Source organism: Hippocampus guttulatus, chromosome 15 (assembly GCF_054856545.1).
Source record: "Hippocampus guttulatus isolate MCC_2025c chromosome 15, RoL_Hgut_1.0, whole genome shotgun sequence".
NCBI classification, from domain to species: Eukaryota; Metazoa; Chordata; class Actinopteri; order Syngnathiformes; family Syngnathidae; genus Hippocampus; species Hippocampus guttulatus.
In genome coordinates, this window is record NC_141275.1 from 8,526,248 (window position 1) to 8,544,936 (window position 18,689).

Below are 18,689 nucleotides of genomic sequence, written 5' to 3' on the forward strand. Positions count from 1 at the left end.
CTTCTCATTTGGCCCCCCCGGGAAAATAATTGCCCACCCCTGATATATACTAAATATATTATGTGAGAATTTCTCCATTGTGAGACAAATAAATGTTTTCTTATTTTATCTTATCTTATGATAGCGGTTAGCAACGCTAGCTTCTGCTATCCTGATCGCCGCTGGTCTTGAAATATGCATATCCACAGGACTAGTAGCAATGAACAAGGGCAGTGATGCCAAGTGAAGCTCACTCTTTATTGCCCAAATGTTATGTCCAACGCGTAAACAACCAGTGTGTGCTAACAGGAGCTCATTCTCCACACAAGTTGTAGCATACACTGTGTGAGTGAGGCTTTACGACACTGTCGCAATGCTAGTCGCAGTACGACTATGCTATGCTAGATGTGTGGAAATATTCAACCAAAAATTTCACAGTCGCTTAAAAAAATATCCAAGTCTGTTCTCAAATACAATAAAGTACAAATGAGAAGAAGTGCTTGATTTTTTTTTCGGGGGGGGGGGGGGCAGTCTACAATGTCCCATTTTATAGCACTATGTTATGGAACACAAGATGTTGCTCATTGAAGAGAATAGTATGTGACTCCCTAATTAAAAACTCATTCTGCGTATGCCTTGTTGTAAAAACGGTCCGTAGTGCAGCATGTTGGTCCCCCAAAAGTTGGCCATTTGACCATTTGGACGTGTATAACAATAAAACTGTTAACATATGTGCTGTCAATACAATACATTATAAATATCTACAGCTGACTGCAACGCGTTTTCTCAAGTTCGGCATTGAGCTATTGGAGCCTGAAATGTCCTCATTTGGGGTGCAGCTCATTATGAAACATTTTTCGTTCACTTAAATGTTAACATGATCATAATGTGAGGCCAGGGGCTTTCTTCTTCTTGAAATTGAGAGTTTTGAGCTGGTGTATGTTACCTTTCTTTGGCCACACTTCACGCAAAAAAAAAAAATACTCTAGCAAGCCGGCAAACTCTGCATGCAGTCATGCGACTGTCAGGCTCTGATTGGTGGAATGGAATCAAATGTCACAAGCGAATACATTTGCCGGGTGAAGAGCGCGGGAGCAGGATCTCTCGCAGGCACACCAAGTTGCAACGGAATGCAGCTCAAAGTAATGGAGTAAAAGTATCATTTCATCTTACTGTGTATGATTAAGTAAAAGTCAAAAGTATGTTGAGTCAAAACTACTCCGGCAATAAGATAAAATAAGCTAAGATATCCTTTATTTGTCCCACACTGGGGAAATTTACATTAGTTTTGTAATAGTTTTGTAAATGTAAGAGGATAAATGTAGCATGCTCGTACCCATCTCTGATGAAGATGAACTTTGCACATGCGTGGATGTGAAAAGAAGAAGGCCTTTGAACATTTGTTATTCCACATAAATTCCAACTAACACAATTTAGTTATATTGCCGAATATTTCACCCTCCATTAAAATGACTCCATTGATCCAGTTTCCCCTCATTAGCGAGGCCAATCAATTTTCTGTGACATTTTTCAAAGTGAACTAAATGTAATGATTGGCTCTTGAGCTTTTGTTCAATGTGTCAGGCATTATGTGACGTACGTGGGAAGCCTGCTGCATTTGGATCCTATAATTTGACGAGTGGGCCGGCAGCCCACAAGTGGCGAGATCACAGTGCTAGAAAGCACTGGCGGGAGAAACATGGCCGCCGCTCGCGTTCCATTTGGCACAAGTGGACTTTATCATTCCGAGTGGGTAGAGGTGAAGTGGCTTTGAATGGCTGTGTGCTCCGCGGGCCAAATAAAAACACAAACACAAGCGCCGAGGGTGGAAGGTGTGCTGAAGGGAGAAGTTGGTGTCACCAGGCTGAGTCCCCTCCTGAGTAGATTAAGGCTGCTATCTAAAAGAGGCGTGAGGAGGACGTTTGGTTTAATTGCCCTGTTTCCACGAGCAGCTTGTCTCCGATTAAGAGGACATGCAATAAATGTCAGCACGACTTACTGCTGAATGACATTTTCTAAACTGTTGATAATCCACCATCTGTGTCAGAGGGAGCGTTATGAGAAGGAGGGGGGACATATTTGGATCACATTGGGAACGTGCCGCATCAGTCAACACCGATGTATTTTGTATCTCATTCACATACGCGCCCTATCATCTCTCGCTCGCTGGTCAAAGAGGAGCCATTAAATTAATTATTGATTGGGGGCGCTTTGTGTTTCTTTCAGTCAGGCTTCCTTCAGGTATGTCAACAGAGAATTGTCCGTTTGAAATGAGAATGTATTGACCTGTGTTTTAATGATTCCTCCGTTTCATCTCACTCCGTAATGATTGCACAAAAACACTCACGCAACGTTGGTCAAATCTGCAAAGGGGGAAAGAAAGAAAAAAAAAAGATAAATAAAAATAAATAAATTGCCCGGCCTAGGAGAGCAATAATTGCGGAGACGTTTAGGATGCGGCTGAGCGTGTCAAACGTGGGCTACGGCGGGGGGGGGGGGGGGCATTGACAAACACAAGGAGAAGCTGCTCGACACTTCTGGACATTGACTTTGACATTGACAAAGTTGATTTTCCACAATGATGGAGTCCCCTCCCCACCTTTACTGTATCTCCCAGGCCTCCCCGATTATGGGTTTTACTCCACACCCGGTGACCAAAGGGGGGGGCCCTGCTCCTTTGCTGACTATGGCTCCCTGGGGCCCCAGGCGGCTCAGATGCTGCACAGTGAGCATGCCACCTCCGCCTGCAACTCCCCCCTCCAGCACCTACACAGCCCGGATCAGTTTAAGAACCCAGGTTTGTATCTGTCTTAACCGTTTTTCGGACTTTTCACTTTGATTCATGACATTACGCCATGCGGATCTTTCACTTTCTGCATTGTTTGGTTTGGTTTTATTTTCTCTTGCTCTTGTCAAGAAAAAAAAAATCCTCCCTGCCCCATTTAGAGAAACAAATAGAAAAATCAACCTGTCTTGCTGAGAAAATGCATGGTCCCTTTTCTGGGGGGGTGCGGGGGGGCTTCTTTTCAATTCTGTGTTTCCTTGGGAAGTTGTGTTGCAGCCCCTGCTTGCACCCGAGGGCCTTGCACCGAATGTTATTCATCACTTGCATGTGAGCGGTACGACTAGTGATGAGGTCATGAATGACACTTGGCTCTCCAAGCATATTTCAGATTTTATTGAATGGGGGGGATGCATATATTGTTTCTTTCAAGTGGTTTTTATTTTTATTTATTTTGCTAATCTGTGTTTCTGAATAATTGATGAATCAGTAAATTCGCAACATTTTGCAAGACACTACTTTTCACAAATTGTCCCTTATTTAAGATCCACGCATTGACATTAAGTACACAGCACATGGCCATTTCACTTTCTAGATCACAGAGTCAAACTCAAGGTCCAGGGGGGGGCAAATCCTGCCCACCATATCAATTTACCACAAAAGCAGATGGGCCTCTTCATGTTATTGCTAAATAATAGTTCTTTGATCCTGGCAGAAAATCTGTACCTAATTTGATCATTTGTCACTGCCACTTGTGATTTCAAAATCGATTTGTTGTTAAAAAATATATTTTGACTCAACTCACCAGCCAAATGCAATCTGATGAGGTGATTACATATTCATCTGATTTTCATTGTTCAATGAGCAGTCGGAGGAAAATCTAGACGACAAAGTGGCCCGAGAGAAAAATGAATTTCTCCCCCCGGCTGGATTCAATGTGTACCGGCCGGTAAATGTGTTGTAAGCTTTAGCTCCTTTGAGGGAGCGTATTTTCAGATCGCCATACTAAACAACAATGCGCTAGTCATACAGCGCTAGCCTACATTGTCTGCGGACGCTCCCGTCCTTCCCGGCATGACCGGCCCACCAGCACTGGCTATTGTTAAGTAAGGGAATGTGATTTAGTGGAGAGCTGCGTCTCATTGCAGGTGACAGTGTTGACCTACACGCGGTGCTTAGCTGCCACGTCTCCAGAGACTCTCATGCACTCGCTCGCCTTGTTACTGGCAAAAGACTCAAAAGTTGTGACTTAGCTCGTAGAAGCGAAAGGAGGAAGAAAGCCGAGGAGGGAAGTGTGGCCTTCGCAGGCTGGAGGACAAGTCCCAACCTTCCTTTAATAGCACGTTGGCCAGCTGCCTCAGGCAGATGTTGGCATTTACCGCAGCTGCTCGCGACAACATGTAGCTCAGCAAACAGCAGAAACACAGACAGGCTCAACTCCACGGATGTGATTGGAGTTCTAAACCCGTGCTGCTTCGTATTATACGGAACACGTATTATCACAGCATCCTGTGCTCCCAAGAGACTTTTTTTTTAACATGCATGAGCTATTCTTTCAACTGTGCAGATTACTTTCACTGAATAAACACATTGTACAGTATGGGTGTAATTTCCTTGCATTGGGTTGTGCAGGTTCATAGAAAGGCAGATCGTGACGTAGGAAAGGGCTTCGTAAGGTCACAAAACCACCGTGGAATGCGCAGCTTCTTTTCAGGCTTGCGGACACCAGAGAGCAGGCTGTCGACGTCGCTTGGTCACATGAATAGACTTTATACTGTCCGTGTGCCTAAAAATATGACTTCCTCAAGCCGTCTCCACAGTGCAGGCTGCCTATTTGCGGATTTGTTTTGGTCTTCATGCAAAAAAAGAGAGTTCTTTGAAATGCTTTCTCCATTATAAATAATTTTCATTCGTTCTAGTCGACGCATAACTTGCTGCTAACATTCGGAAATATATACAGTATATATACTTAATGAAAGAAGAGAAGATTGTGCAACTGTCTTACTTAGATAATGATTAGGGCTCCAGATTGCGACCAGTAAATTTGCAGATTTTTTTTTTTCTTTGTCAATTCTTGACTGTATTTTTGCGGCTAACAAACTCCCGCTCCACACTTCAGCCCATTTATCAGTAAGTTTGTAAAAAAGTGAATATTTACATCAGTTGATTTACAGTCCGAAGCAATTTGAAGTAGAGTTGCATTTAGTCTTGTTGCTTACACTGAGAATGGAAGTATGTCCTGCTGCTAAATGGTATTTTCCCAACACATAGACAAATTCCACAGAGCTTCTGAGCGTAAGATCAAGCTTTTTCTGAGGGGATTTTTTTTTGTAAGCAGCTTTTTGCCATCTAAGAATGAGGGCCGGACAAAGGGGCATGTTGGAGCAGACAGCGGAGGAGATTGCTGTGAAGAGATTCACATTTTTCTCTCGCCCCGGCTGTCTTTCTCACCGGCCTTTCCTTCCTATAGCCTTTAGTATTCATTCGGATTGTCGAAAGACGTTTCGTTAGTCTGACTTGCTCTTACTTGCAGGGCAAAGGTGGTAAGTCACATACAGTGTTTCTTTTCCTGGTCCCCTGAGTTGGGACCCGCATATGAACATGGGTCAAGCTTTCATATTTCCCCCGATGCCTTCTATCTCTTGTCTCACGCACGTATTAGCTGCGGACTTATTGCGCAGGACTGACAAGTTGGCACGCGGCTCAAAGTGCATTCGGAAGTAATGGCCATGTTTTTGTAGACGGTACTTGTCGCGAGCGGGTCGTACAATAAAACAAAGAGGCAATAAACTCTGTCGCACAAATGGGGAAACAAAACTATCCAACGGTGCGTCACTCTCCTCGTTGACAAGTATCCCTTCGCATTATGCATGTCGGCATTTGCACAGCAAGCCTACATGAAGTTGCGACGCATGCCGGGAGTTTGTAGCAGCGTGCTTGCTTTCGTGTTGTGCATGATACTGAGTTGATGTCGATGCATGTTGAGCCAACGTGAATAGAACGTCATACTGGATTCACGATTCATTTGACTTCCATTGAGCCAAAAATCACAAAATCCGGCACCGGTCGGCTGTCACGTGTTTCTCAGGAATCCAGTGATGAGCTCTATTAGTTGAATGGAACCGAAGTAGCTCACGGGTGGTCGTGAGGTTGTTCTGAGCTGCCCTGCTCCACGTTGTGTTTGCACGCAGGCGCCAACCCGTCAAGGCCCGGAGGTTTCCACGGAGCCAATAGCCCAGGGCCAGTGGCCGATCTTTACGGACCCAGCACCCAAGACTCAGCCGTGGGCAACTACATCAGCGCCGCCAGCCCTCAGCCCGGTTCCGGGTTCGGCCCCAGCATCACTGTGAGTAGTCAAGCTTCACCGATGTCTGGCTGCACCTCGCTGTCAGTTGCATTCAACAGTCTGCTCGTTTTACCGCACGTCTTATTGCAAGCTACTCAACTTGTGTCAGTTACCTCAGCAAGGCTCCAGTCATGAGGTTTGGGTTTTGCGTCCCGACCTAATTTCACTCAGGTGACAATTCTGTCGCCTGCGTGCACATGGGGATGAACCTAATTTCAGTTTTGAAAGTTACTTGTGTCAAATGCTAATGTTTATTTCCCTCAGCAGTAGCTGCGATTACCTCACTTTACCCCGCGCGTCACGCTTGTAGGAACAAAATGTGTGTTATTTTTAGAAAGCCAGCTGTCCCAAGGCTTGAGTTCACCTCACCACCAAACAGATTTTCGTCTCCGTCAGCGTCCTCGTCCGATTGCCGCTGCTTGATTCACCTCCTGTTTCACTGACCGGTTAGCCGCTGCTTGCTACGTCAACTCGTAAATGTAAAAAGAGCGGGGTGGGTAAAGGTGGTATTAACAAAGACGGCTTGATGACACTAGATGACTTTGTCAATCCGAGGCCGCTTATTTATTGATTTACACGGCACATTTCTTCCACAAGGCACCTCGGAGTGCTTCGCGCAAGCAAAGACGCAACGCCGAAAGCCATTCACGACGGCAACAAAGAACAACAACATTCAGAAGCCAAGCAGAGAAAATGAAAAGTCGCTGACGAAAAGAACATTGCAACATTTGAGCAAACAAGTTCTCTCTTGAGCAGCTCTGAAGGGAAACACTTGCGTTAAAATGTTCTTCGACACTTACTGTTGATTGGCAACCTCACTCTTGGCAGTTTATCTATGACCACCTCTCAATGTAGTTTTTACATGCACACGTGCCGAATAAATAAATGAAGATTACAGACGGCGAGTTGTGTTGCAATAACGATTGGCAAGTAGATGGCCCAATGATTGCATTCACAATGACCGAAAAGCTGGCAAATGATGGTCCTGTCAGACCAATCAGGGGCCGTTTGACTCGGACAGCAAAACGGGACGCAACGTCTCCGACAAATGCATGCCGACGGAGGTAATGAAATCACCAACGATTTAAGGATTCAAATTCCGGCTCAGTTACAAAACGATGAGGTGCGAAGGAGAAGAATACTCTCATCTACCTTTATGTTTAACCCTGGAGAACCCACGGGGTCAAATTTGGCCCCTATGAATTCTGCTACTCAAATGCTACCCTTAAATCCCAAAGGATCGAATTTAGCCCTAATCCTCAATTAGGATTAAAGCATTAAATATTTGAAAAAACATATATTTTGGTGTTCAGTGAACATATAGCAGTCATTTAATGTAAAATTCATCATTTTTCCAAAGAAGAAAAGGGTTCTTGGGTTCTCCAGGGTTTTTAAGATGAAGATCATTCGCACGGTGACATTGGCCGCCCCTTTTCATTCTCATTGAGTGATTTAGAGCAACTGGGATCAATTTGAAGCGAGGCCTCCAAGCTCACATTTACACAACTGGTCAAAGTAGTCGGTCGTCATTTTTATTTATGATGTGTTGAAAAAAAAAGGCTCTTATATTCTCACGACTATTCAACCAAGCGACCCCAATGAATGGACGCCTGTTTACACTCCTGTCCGGACCTGGATGGTTCAGCGAACTGTTTGTTTGCTTGGCACTTCTCGTGGACCTCACTGAATATTTCATTGGGGTTTTTATGGCCCGAGAATGGTGAAGCATGGCTGAACTGCTGGACTGGCACTCAGCTTGTTGGGGCATGTGTTGAATAGTTCTACACGATTAAACTGACTGAGGGAGAAGAGGCTATGCAAATAACACCTGCTTTGTGGGAATAAAAAGTAATTAGCATATGGGTTGAGGTGGCATAATGAAGAGCCCATTAGTCCTGCAGGACTACAGAGTGAGGCAAACTTAGTACCACACATCATTAAACTGAGTTGCACAAAGTATAACGCGGCGGTCGAACACATGCATGTGTGGCATGTATCACTTTACTGGGCTTTGGTGCGTGTGAGAGCGTGTTGCCTGATTTGCATCGAAACAAGCACAAATAATTGCTTTTATGGTATCCAAAAAAAAACAGAAGCCATGTTTTTCATTTGCTTCAAAAGCGAAACCTTTGTTAATTGTTTTAGGTCCACTGGCTAGCAGCCATCATTGGCTGGCATCAGTTTAGGGAGCAAAATATTTGTTAGGAAGGATCAGGTTGGCTCGTTTACAAGGCAGATTTACCAGCTGTGAGTTTACCAACGGATGTGGACCGGTCGTATCCTTTTCCAGTTGTTGCTTCACTGGCTACTATTTAGAATATAGTTGAAAGCATGTGTAAATAAGCAGCTCCATTTCCATATTTGAAGTCATAAATAGTTGATTTGGTGTTTTTTTTGTTTTGTTTTGTTTTGTTCTGGGATGGTGAGACCACTGTGGTAAATTTACATTTGACGGTGGTAAAGAGACATTGGGCCATGAATAAAAACACCACCAGAAGCTAAAGAAGCCAAGCCAATCATTCTATGTGCTCTAGATTTATATCCATCCATCCGTTTTCTGTCACGCACTCACACACTCACACACTCACACACACACACACGTGTGAGCTGGAATGGAGCTCAGTTTAAAAAGATCAAAGTTGAACCCGACTCCAATCGGCAGAAGCCGTATAGAGACGGACGGGGTGCATGGATGGATCATTTCAGTTTTTTTCCACCGACAATGGCCTATATTACCCCATACGGGTGTTTCCTGGCCGGTCCATCAATATTATCAACCACTGAGTAGTTGATCCAGGGTTGCCATGGCAACCGAGCCGTTCTATTAATTTCGAGCGAAGCAGTACCATTCCGATCATTTCTTTCAGACTATTATTGTCAGGTAGAATCTGAATTTATTTGTGCCTTTTAGCAAGATTCCGGCTTCCCCCGGTGGATGATGCCAATATGCCAGCGTTATTAAATCATCTCGTCACAATCAGCCGGCAATGCTGAATGCTGATGGGGCCTCGTCATCAGCGTTGCACACGACTTCAGTCACGCTCGGCTGCTTTTATTAATCCCTTTAGCCACTATCAAAATAGCGCCGGCAAAGAAGCCGTAATGATTTTAACTGTTTTTATATGCAAGACAATTAGAACGCAATTAGTTGATTGAGGCGATAACGTCGGCTAATCACAGCTGAAAGGGCTGCTCCTTTCTTTGCTCGTGATTTCCACCAACCTGTCAGCAGCCACTCTCACGCTAGCCTGATTAGCTGAGCGGCGCCATGATCGCATTCTGGGATGTTTTATGATCTCGCCGTGCGCTTATATCTAATCGCTTGTGTGTGTGTGTGTGTGTGTGAGTATTTTAGCATCATATATGTATGAGATAGTCTCAATGTAACATGCTTGATTTGAGAGAGTGCACTTTCTCCAACATAATAATAATAATAATAATAATCATATAGTACTCAAATAATGTTAATAAATGCAGCATGTTCCCAAAAAAAATCGACATTATTTTCTAGTTTAGTAGCATTGTCGATTCTCAAGATAGGCAAAAATTAAGTGTATTGTAAAACTTGTAGGTGTTTCAAAAAGAGGTGATTAAAGTCCTTCGCTCTGCTTCTGTTTGTTAGCCTTCTGCCGAGTTGTCAGCAAATGAGGAATGACTATTTTAGTACTTTCCTGTGGTGGATATTCCGCCGTAGTTTCTTCAAAGCTCCTGTAGCTCAAGGTAACAGGTCAGTGTGAGGCCGCGGCTGTGTGCCGGCAGTCGATTGAGTCCGCCCACGAGGGCTCGGCAAATGATTGACACCTTGATTTCTTAAAAGTCAAATTAGTGGTTCAAAATGGGGGCCAGAGTGAGGGGGGGGGGGGGGGGGGGTCACAGATTGTTTGACTACATTTTACTTCACCACTGTCAGATTTATACTGCCTTTTCTTAACAAATGTGACAAAGTTCTTTCTTTGAAAATTAAATGCTAGTTTAATGTTTCACGTTTTATTTCTTTTAAGGTGAAGAATGACATATAATAGCAACAATGTTATGGGTCTTTTTTGGTGTTAAAATATGTGAACAAAGTCACACAAGGTTTTTAAAAAAAAACACAAATTTAATTAAATACATTCAATTAAAAACAAAACAAAACTGGATAGCAGAAAATCCATGAGGGCAACAAAGAGTAAAATGTGTCAAGTGTTAAAATCGATTCAAAGATCTAAATCTGTTTGCAAATGTTGTTCATCAATAAATGTGATGTTTTTAACATGAAGCCAATTTTTGAAGAAATATTGTTGTCACTGAGTTACTCGGATATGAAACGATGTCCATTTTTGGGAACAAACTGAATCCTGTACGTGACGGACATTTAGCTGCTGAGCTAGTTCGCGGAGTGTCAATTGAACATCAAATGAAAAAGTTGATATGACTCACTTTTTTCCTTGAAATGCATACTGACAACAGCACTAACTGTACACTTTTAGGGCCCCTTGATTGCGACAGCTTTTACAAATGGATACCATTGAACAGGTGGCCTGCTTGCCATCTCATCAGAGGTATTGCATTTTATTTCCTGTGCTTTTTTTTTTTATCAGTCCTCTCTTTATTTCATGTCCGTGACATCCGTCATCCTCCACATTGCAGAGCGGCAAGTAAAGCCTGAGTGTGACTCAGTGGCCACAGCAGTGCCAAAATGTACACTTCAGCTCAATTTGGCGCCGTTTTCAATTTGTTTTTGTCATAGTTGATTGTCAAAAATCTTTTCAATTTAGTCATCTGAATTATTTTAGCGTGGTTTTACTACCCCTAAATTTCACTGCATTTTTTTTTCAATCGGCTAAATCTGCAATAAAAAGCGGGAACTGCAAGGTGTTTTCAAAGAGGTGATTTTTTTTTTCTAAAAGTGGATGAAACTTTAAATTCCTACGCCTTTTTTTTTTTATTTGAAACGCAATGATCTTCATTTGTGGATGAAATCGACACGACTCTGCATGAGAATTGTCGTCAACCAAATTTCTGTTCTCATCAAAAATGTGTTCAATTTTCATACAGTAGGCACACTTCACTACAGCTATACCTGCTGGTTTTTTTAACTCATTCAGGACCAGCCAATTCTGGACCAAGTCTGAAAAGACGTTTAAAAACGTCTTTGGGAGTGAATGAGTTAATTCTTCTATATGTATGGCCAAGAAGTGTTTTTCATGTAAATATTCAATGTAATAAGTTAGTGTCACTATGAACTATGTTAATATGAATTTTAGAGATCCATAAAGGGTATATCTGATATATTCTATGCTCATCCTGAAATTTCACTCAAAAGCCGACCGTCCCTCATTTATCGTGTGTTAACTTACAGTTTGGCTCAGTTATTTTTACACCCGCCACCACTTCGACCAAAGCGAACGTAAAGAGTGACATTCGAGAGCTAAGTGAAGTGTACGCCTTGGCGGAAACGAGACTAACAGAGCTCAATCGTAGCATCTCAGGAAGGATGGCATCGTGTTAGTCTCGTGTTCGAGGTTGCTCGTGGGCCTTCGCCGACACTCACGCTGCACTGCAGCTCTGCCAAGTTACTTTCTTCATCACATTGTCAACACTTTTCCGGAAGCAGTTTTGAACTCTCAGCTCTGCTTTTCAAGGACAGAGCCTCCATCTCACCTTCAACTTCCATGGCCAAAATAGACTCATCATAAACAATCGGAAAAAGACAGTCAATGTCTGTTTTCATGTCACATTTGCAGCATGCGCACATTTCGTCCTGCATGAAGTCCCGTTGACTGTCAGCCTGATCGTTTATTTGGTTTTCGGGTGACTGCCGCTCTGACCCCGCTCTCCTCTCTCCAGCAGAGTTTGTCTGGCGGCCCAGGAAAGACGGGACGAAGTTTCTAATTGGCTTTGTGTGCAGGTGGCGCTACTGAGGCACAGCGGACAGGCTAAAAGAGCCAGCAAGTGGTAACCATATGAAGAAGAAAAGAAACTGTTGAGTCATCTCAGAAAAAAAAGAACAACTGCTGTACTATATTCCAAACCTCCTATAACGTCAGCGCCCTGGTTTGGTTTGATGTTTCACGTCTCTTTCCGCCTCTTTTCTTTCCTGTGCGTCGGTTGCTCTGATTTTAGCGCCACACGACGTTTGTGTCATTTTGTTTGTTTTCTTTTTCTGCTTTTTAAACTGTGGTCGACATGGCAGAAAAAAAAGAAGAAATCAGCTTGTAATGTCTTTGGTAGCTTGAAGGTGAAATGAAGCATTCAAGCTCAACACACACACACACACGCACAGACACACACACAAAGACAGTCGCTGTGCAAGATTCTTAGATTTGGAAAAAAAATCAATTGTAGGGCAAATCGGCGAGTAGCGCTTTTATTTCTTGTGATGTCTCATTGATAACCATGATGACCTATTTTTGGGCAATACAAAGAGGACTCCAATATTTTTATGGTCCTTTTTTTTATAAGTGTTGTTTTTGTTGTTTAGAAGTATATCAATATTAAGTCTGTGTGTGTGTGTGTATATATATTATATATATATATATATATATATATATATACATACATACATACACACACATATATATGCTATAACAAATTTCATATAAACATTGTGAAAACTTGCGAAAAAGTAATGTAGCTGTACATATTATTCCAGTCACTGCATATAACCAACTCAGTGAAAGAATAGCATATTTTTGTGATGGTGTGTCAAAGAACATGTTATAGCGTGTGAATAGAAGAAAAGGCTGTAAACACTTATGATTCTGATGATGATTATTATTATTGTTATTATTATGATACCTTCGCCCCCCCCACCCCCCCCCCCCACTGAAAGACGGTAACCGCCCTTAGACCAACACACACTTGTTGCTCTGTAAATAGTCAAAAGCTGAATCGTTTTATAGTGTCAAACCAGCAAATTTACGAATGGTGTGTTCAGTCAGTCAAGATTTATGAAATTTAAAAAAAAAGAGGAAAAAAAAGAAAAATAACAACAAAAAAGATCCGAATTGGTATCTTTTGTGAAGCTGTAAAGACGAGGAGAAGAAGAAAAAAAAAAGATTTTAATCCAAAGCACACTGTACTTTTAGATTGCATTTTGTGCATTTTTGCGGACACTTTTATACTCTTCTCGGTTTTCTCTTATTGTTTGTATCATCCTGCTCCTTCCCAAATTCTTTTGGGAACAAACAATGTATGGGCTCTGCGCATGAGCTCGCTTGTTTTTTTGTTTTGTTTTGTTTTTTGTTGTTGTTTTTGGAATGAATTAGGAAAGGTTTTTTTTGATACCATACCTCAGCCTTGTGAATTCTGTTGTGGAATCATGGGCAGGTTTAATTTATTCTCACGTAAATGAAAACACTGAATGATTGAAATAGATCTATTGATAAAAAATGTAAAAAACAAAGAGAGAGAGAGAGAAGAAATCATTGCACTGTGAGTAGTGAAGTACAGGCCATTTCCTATTTGCACATGTTCATGTTGGCTTTTTAAAAGGCGGCCCTGTGCTTTGGGATTAGCGTGAAGGTTTTTTTTTTTTTTGGATTCGCCTGTTCTGAAATAGACAAAACACCTTTGAATCGCAAGGTGACTCAACAGCTTTGCTAAATAGTAGTTGACATGTTTGACCTTTGCTTTGCTTTTATTGGACCCGTGACTCATATGAACGTATTTATTCTGGGTCTCACACTGAATTACTCGTTCTCAAACCACAAACATTTCGCTTGTAATAATAATAATAATAATAATGATGATGCGCTCCCGGAGTGTCGTCAGCTATTTCAAGGTCATCCGGCGGAATGGATGGTGTGCATTCTGCTGCATAATAATTATGTACTGTTTCTTTTTTTTTTTTTTTCTGTTGTTTTTGTTGTTGCTGTTGTTGTTGTTGTTCCTCCCACTTGCAAACAACCAGGTTAAGAAATATGCTGGATACCTTTAAAGTCAATGGTATGGAATGATCAAGTAATAATTTAAAGGAGAAAAGAAATACAACTTGTAATGTTCACATGTAAAAGAAAATACAAAAACGACCAAAAAAAAAAACAAGAACAAACAAACAAAAAAAAGAAGAAAAAAAAGAAAGATGCTTATTTGCTGATTTCTAGTTCAATTTTGTTGTGGTTTCTATATGAATAATAATTGTACTATACTATTAAAATGTACTGTGCATCCATTGCTTTTATCTCTTTCCATCCTCGGAAGATCTTTTGTTACTCATTCATGTATTTCATGGGTGTGTAAAGAAATAACTTGTAAACGCTGTGCTGTCTTTGCTCCCAGTCTAGTGCTTCATTGTTGTTCTCCCCTCTGCTCCGCCTCTCCTTCCTCTTCCTCTTCCTCTTCCTCTTCCCTTCTCTGGCCTCCCCCCTCCCCCCCGAAGTACAAGTAGATGTTTTGTAGAACTCATGAATATGATAGATGTAGTGACTGTAGTAGACTTAGGACCAGTCAAGATAGACACTAGACCTTTCTCTCAGCGACCATGTTAGTCTCACATCATCACACTCGGACCTTTCAGTTCTTCTTTTTCCTTCCTCTTCTTCTACTCCTTCTTATTCTGTTGACGTCACTTCTCTCGCGTGGTTTCAGCAAACCAAAGCTCTCGTGGATGGACGATAGAGGGAAACACTTGCTGGGAGGTGGAAGTGTACACAAAGGCATTATTTGGATATCCCACCCTTGAATGTTTTTAAAGGGGTGTGCCATACTACCTTAAATGCTAACGCTCGATATGCAAAACGTGTATTCTTCAATTTGCTTTTGTAGAGGGGCGCGCCGTCTCGAACCGCTGACTCTTTCAAGACCAGTCTTAAATAGTTATGTTAGTCCAAGGGTGATTTATACGGAGTTTATAACTCTTTGAGATGTAATGAATACATTGGAATAGGATGGGGGGGGAACAAATTTGAACCCGGGCCCGAGAATCCAATCGCTTGAACCAGTCGTATTCAAAACGGCAAGGGCTTCAAGTGGGATACTCTCATATCGTGATTCCTCAAATAGTGACCGTGGGGGTGTTTGAGATGAGGCCTCGCTCCTTTTATTCTTGGCGCCTCTCTGGTAATGGAGATGTAAGTAATTGTTGCCCACCCGGGTTTTGCGCCATCGCATACGATCGAAGCTCAAGCGCTTTTTGCACTTGCGGCAAAGAATGTAAGACCATCCCACATTTGCGCATCGTTTGGTTATTTGTTTAACTGACACGTTTCTTTTTTTAAACCGCCGTTTCTAAATTTACCGTAGTTTGTCGAAAACCACAATTGAAAGGATACCAAAAGGAGGGTGTGATGAACTTCCCTCACTGTACTGTCACATTTTTCTTCTTCGTTAACGTCAATAATGCTGTCCAAAAGCTATGATGTCGCGCTACATACTCTTGTAGCTGTTTGGTAGCCTATTCGTGTTCAACAAATCAGGTTTTTGTGTGCCAGACCAAACATTAGCAGTTGGTGGAAAGGCAGCTACAGTTAAGGTAATTCCCCATCAAAGTGTAATTTTGGCTAGCCGGTCTATTAGAGTGAAGGCCACTATTTGAGGAAATAGGATATTCATAAATTGCTCCCATCACGATTGTTATTCGACAAGTAAGTATAATAGAACAACAAATCACAGCAACTCGGACTGAAAAAGTGCTTGCCGAATGGAATTGAAGCTATCACGAGCATTCATGTTTACGTTGAACATGTGAAACATTTCCACCAAAAAAAAGAGATTATAATCAAAAGCAAAGACATTTTAACCTCTTTGTGCTATTTAGCCTTCTATCCAACAGGGTAAAAAAAAAAAGTGTTCCTTCGCGTTAGTTTAACTGTAGTCTATATCGCTTAGCAGAGAAATAGCATTACCATCATTTTTAGAATGAAGCCACCTGAACAGAACAAAAACTTGAACTTTCTTTGCCACCAATGGCCTCCGTAGTGTAGTGATGCAGTAGCTTGGACTTTAAGGTAGCATGGCTATGTGTGGCTCTCATTTCATTTGATCGCAAACTGACAGCGCTTTGCAGCTGATGAATGTTACTCATTTTAGTCGACGTAGCTTCTCCATTCAGGGAGAGGGGAGGGGGACTTGGTTTAAGAAAAAAAAATCTTTGAAAAAAAAAAGCAATTAAATAAAAAAAGTCCACCTGGAAGGTGTTGACGTTTATGTACTACCGTATCCATTGAAACTTGAATCTCGAGGCAAGTGCTAGGCAATGGCCACACTTCACTTAGCTCGCCCACACGCTGACTTTTCTGTCATCTTGTCCGCTAGACAAGCAGCGGCTCCGCGTCCACTCAATTCCACTCTTGAATGTTCTCCGTCAACGCCACCCCAGAAGAAGCTTAACAAAGCGGCGCTTTTCGCTAAGCTATCTTGTTTGAAAAAGTGGGCTGTCACCATGACCACAAAGTTAGTCTTCTTTATTTTTATTTGGAGGGGGGGGGGGGGTTAGCACCTCTCATCACACGCTCACCACAGAAGCTTTCAAGATGGCAGAAAAGAAACGCGTTTAGAGTCAATTTCCAGTTGAAAGCATCACCACCTCCCATGCAATAGACATATGCGTGTGTCTTCATTAAGTAGGAGCTGTCTGACTAATACTAGCCTGCAGACTCGTGCTTGTGTAGTAGGACTGTCCTGTCCCATCACTATTCCATTGTTGGAGCCCATCCCAGGTGCATTGTGGGAGATGTGTCTTGCATCGCTCTCGGGCCATTCCTAACACTTGCCCCCTCTTTTTTCATTTTTTATTCCGTTAACCGACTTTTTATGGCGAGAGACGGACAGACAGACTCGACTGACCTGATCTGAAAGCATCTTTCAGGTTACCATATAGGCTTGCTAAAGCCCCGTGTAAAATATGTGGAAAATAATAATGGATGGATGGGGGTCTCTCACATATCAAATGTGGAAAGTCTAATTTTATATTTGTATTTTCAAATAATATTGACAAAAAAATTGTCTGTGAAAGGTTTCCATCCTCTACTGTGGTCCAGAAATTGATGTGTCTGTCTGGAAAATAAATACAATAAACGGAATTGTTATATGACTTGTTTTTGTTTTGGGGTTTTTTTGGGGGGCGGGGGCGAATGATCAAAATTACTCAGCGTCACGTTTTTTTAAACACTAAAATTAATGTTGGAATCCACACAATCATTTATACACATTACATCCATTCACAGAGTTAGGTAGCATAGAAAGGCGCTCCATAAATTGAAGTTCTTTTTATGTTTGCAGCCCCAAACGTTCGATGCCTCCAGTGAGCAAACAAGTGATGCTGCATAGTTATGCTTCCCTCCTGTGGCCATACCTGGTACTACATAGACACTCTGGAAAATAAGCCAATCAACCACCAGTCTTTTGTTTTTTTCTCAGCATCATCGTAAAGAGCGTAAATATCAGCTAAGGCTCAGTGACTAAATGGCTGTAATGGAATAAGGATGAATCAACGTGAGGAAGCACACCCGCACACATGAGTTGGGCTTAATAAAGGTTGAAATTCGGCCATTCCAATTCCAGGTTTATCATCATTATTCACATTACATTCACTCTCATGCATACGCTCTGCATTGTTTATTGAACATATTATTTTATGTTCAATAAACAATGCAGACGCCATATATCACTTTCAAAGATTTGTAATGTGGTGACTCCATCAGTCTTGTTGACAAGCTGCTCGATCAGTCACAGCGGCAGTTGTAGTTGGGCGTTTCTCGACACCTTTGAGGCCCCAGGCAAGAAGGACTGTGAAGAAGCCCCCCCCCCACCCTCACAAAAAATAAAACACTCAATGGAGAAGCAAAGATATCCCTTGTTGAATAATCAACGTAGCCACGAGACAGCGTCAGCTCAGCGACCTTATGCGGGGGATTTTCACATGATGTTGCATTGTCCAAAGCAGTTTTTGTCAGTGAGATGGGCCCTCATTCATTGTCTCTGGGGGACTCCTTTGCCTTGGGGCCCAAGCTAATTAACCTATTGGGAGAGTTCTATCTTCTGAAAATGTTCACTTTGACAACCATGTGGCATGTTGTTGCCAAGGAACTATATTGAAGTGAGTTAAGGACTTTGATTTTGACAAAAAAATGCATTTGCTGCCATCCTGTGATATCTACTTGCAATTCGAGGCTGGGTTTTTAACCCTTTCATGCACCCTATAACCCAGACATGTCCAACTCCGGGCCTGGAGGGCCACTGCCCTGCCTGTTTTCCAGCCCTCCCGCCTACAACACACCTGATTCAGATGATCAGCTCATCAGCCAACTCTGAAGCCGCATTAGAACGATGCTGATGATTTGAATCAGGTGTTTTGCTCCTGGGAGAGCTGGAAAACAGGAAGGACAGCGGCCCTTGAGGACCAACTTTGGACACCCCTGCTGTAACCTGAAAACACAGCCACAAAAAAACTTTAGGGGGTCTTTTCGAGGGTCTTTTTTTTTTGTTAGAAATGCTTGACTATACATGGTAGATTTTTTTTCGGTTAAAAACGCCTTGAAAAACGATTTTTTTAATCGAAAAAAAACGACCATACATAAAAAGGCGTTTTTAGCCGAGAAAAACGACCATGTATAGTGAGGTGTTTTTAGCTGGAAAAAAAACGACCATGTATATAGTAAG

The 18,689-nt window shown here is 42.2% G+C and overlaps 1 protein-coding gene across 10 annotated transcripts in view; it reads left to right on the forward strand.

The window, feature by feature from the left end:
• The window catches only part of LOC147193665 (RNA-binding protein Musashi homolog 2), a 223,545-nt gene extending 206,424 nt beyond the window's left edge, over nt 1-17,121 (forward strand). For 2 of the 10 annotated variants that reach the window (XM_086131969.1, XM_086131973.1), the window contains exons 12-14: nt 2,597-2,776; nt 5,953-6,107; nt 11,998-17,121. In XM_086131969.1, coding sequence (XP_085988095.1) covers nt 2,597-2,776; nt 5,953-6,107; nt 11,998-12,048 — 386 coding nt within the window. In that variant the 3' untranslated portion in view covers nt 12,049-17,121. Of the gene's footprint in view, nt 1-2,596; nt 2,777-5,952; nt 6,108-10,576 lie in introns of all 10 variants that reach the window. The other 8 variants (XM_086131975.1, XM_086131978.1, XM_086131976.1 and 5 more) reach the window with 6 other exon arrangements.
• The last annotated feature ends 1,568 nt before the right edge of the window (nt 17,122-18,689 follow it).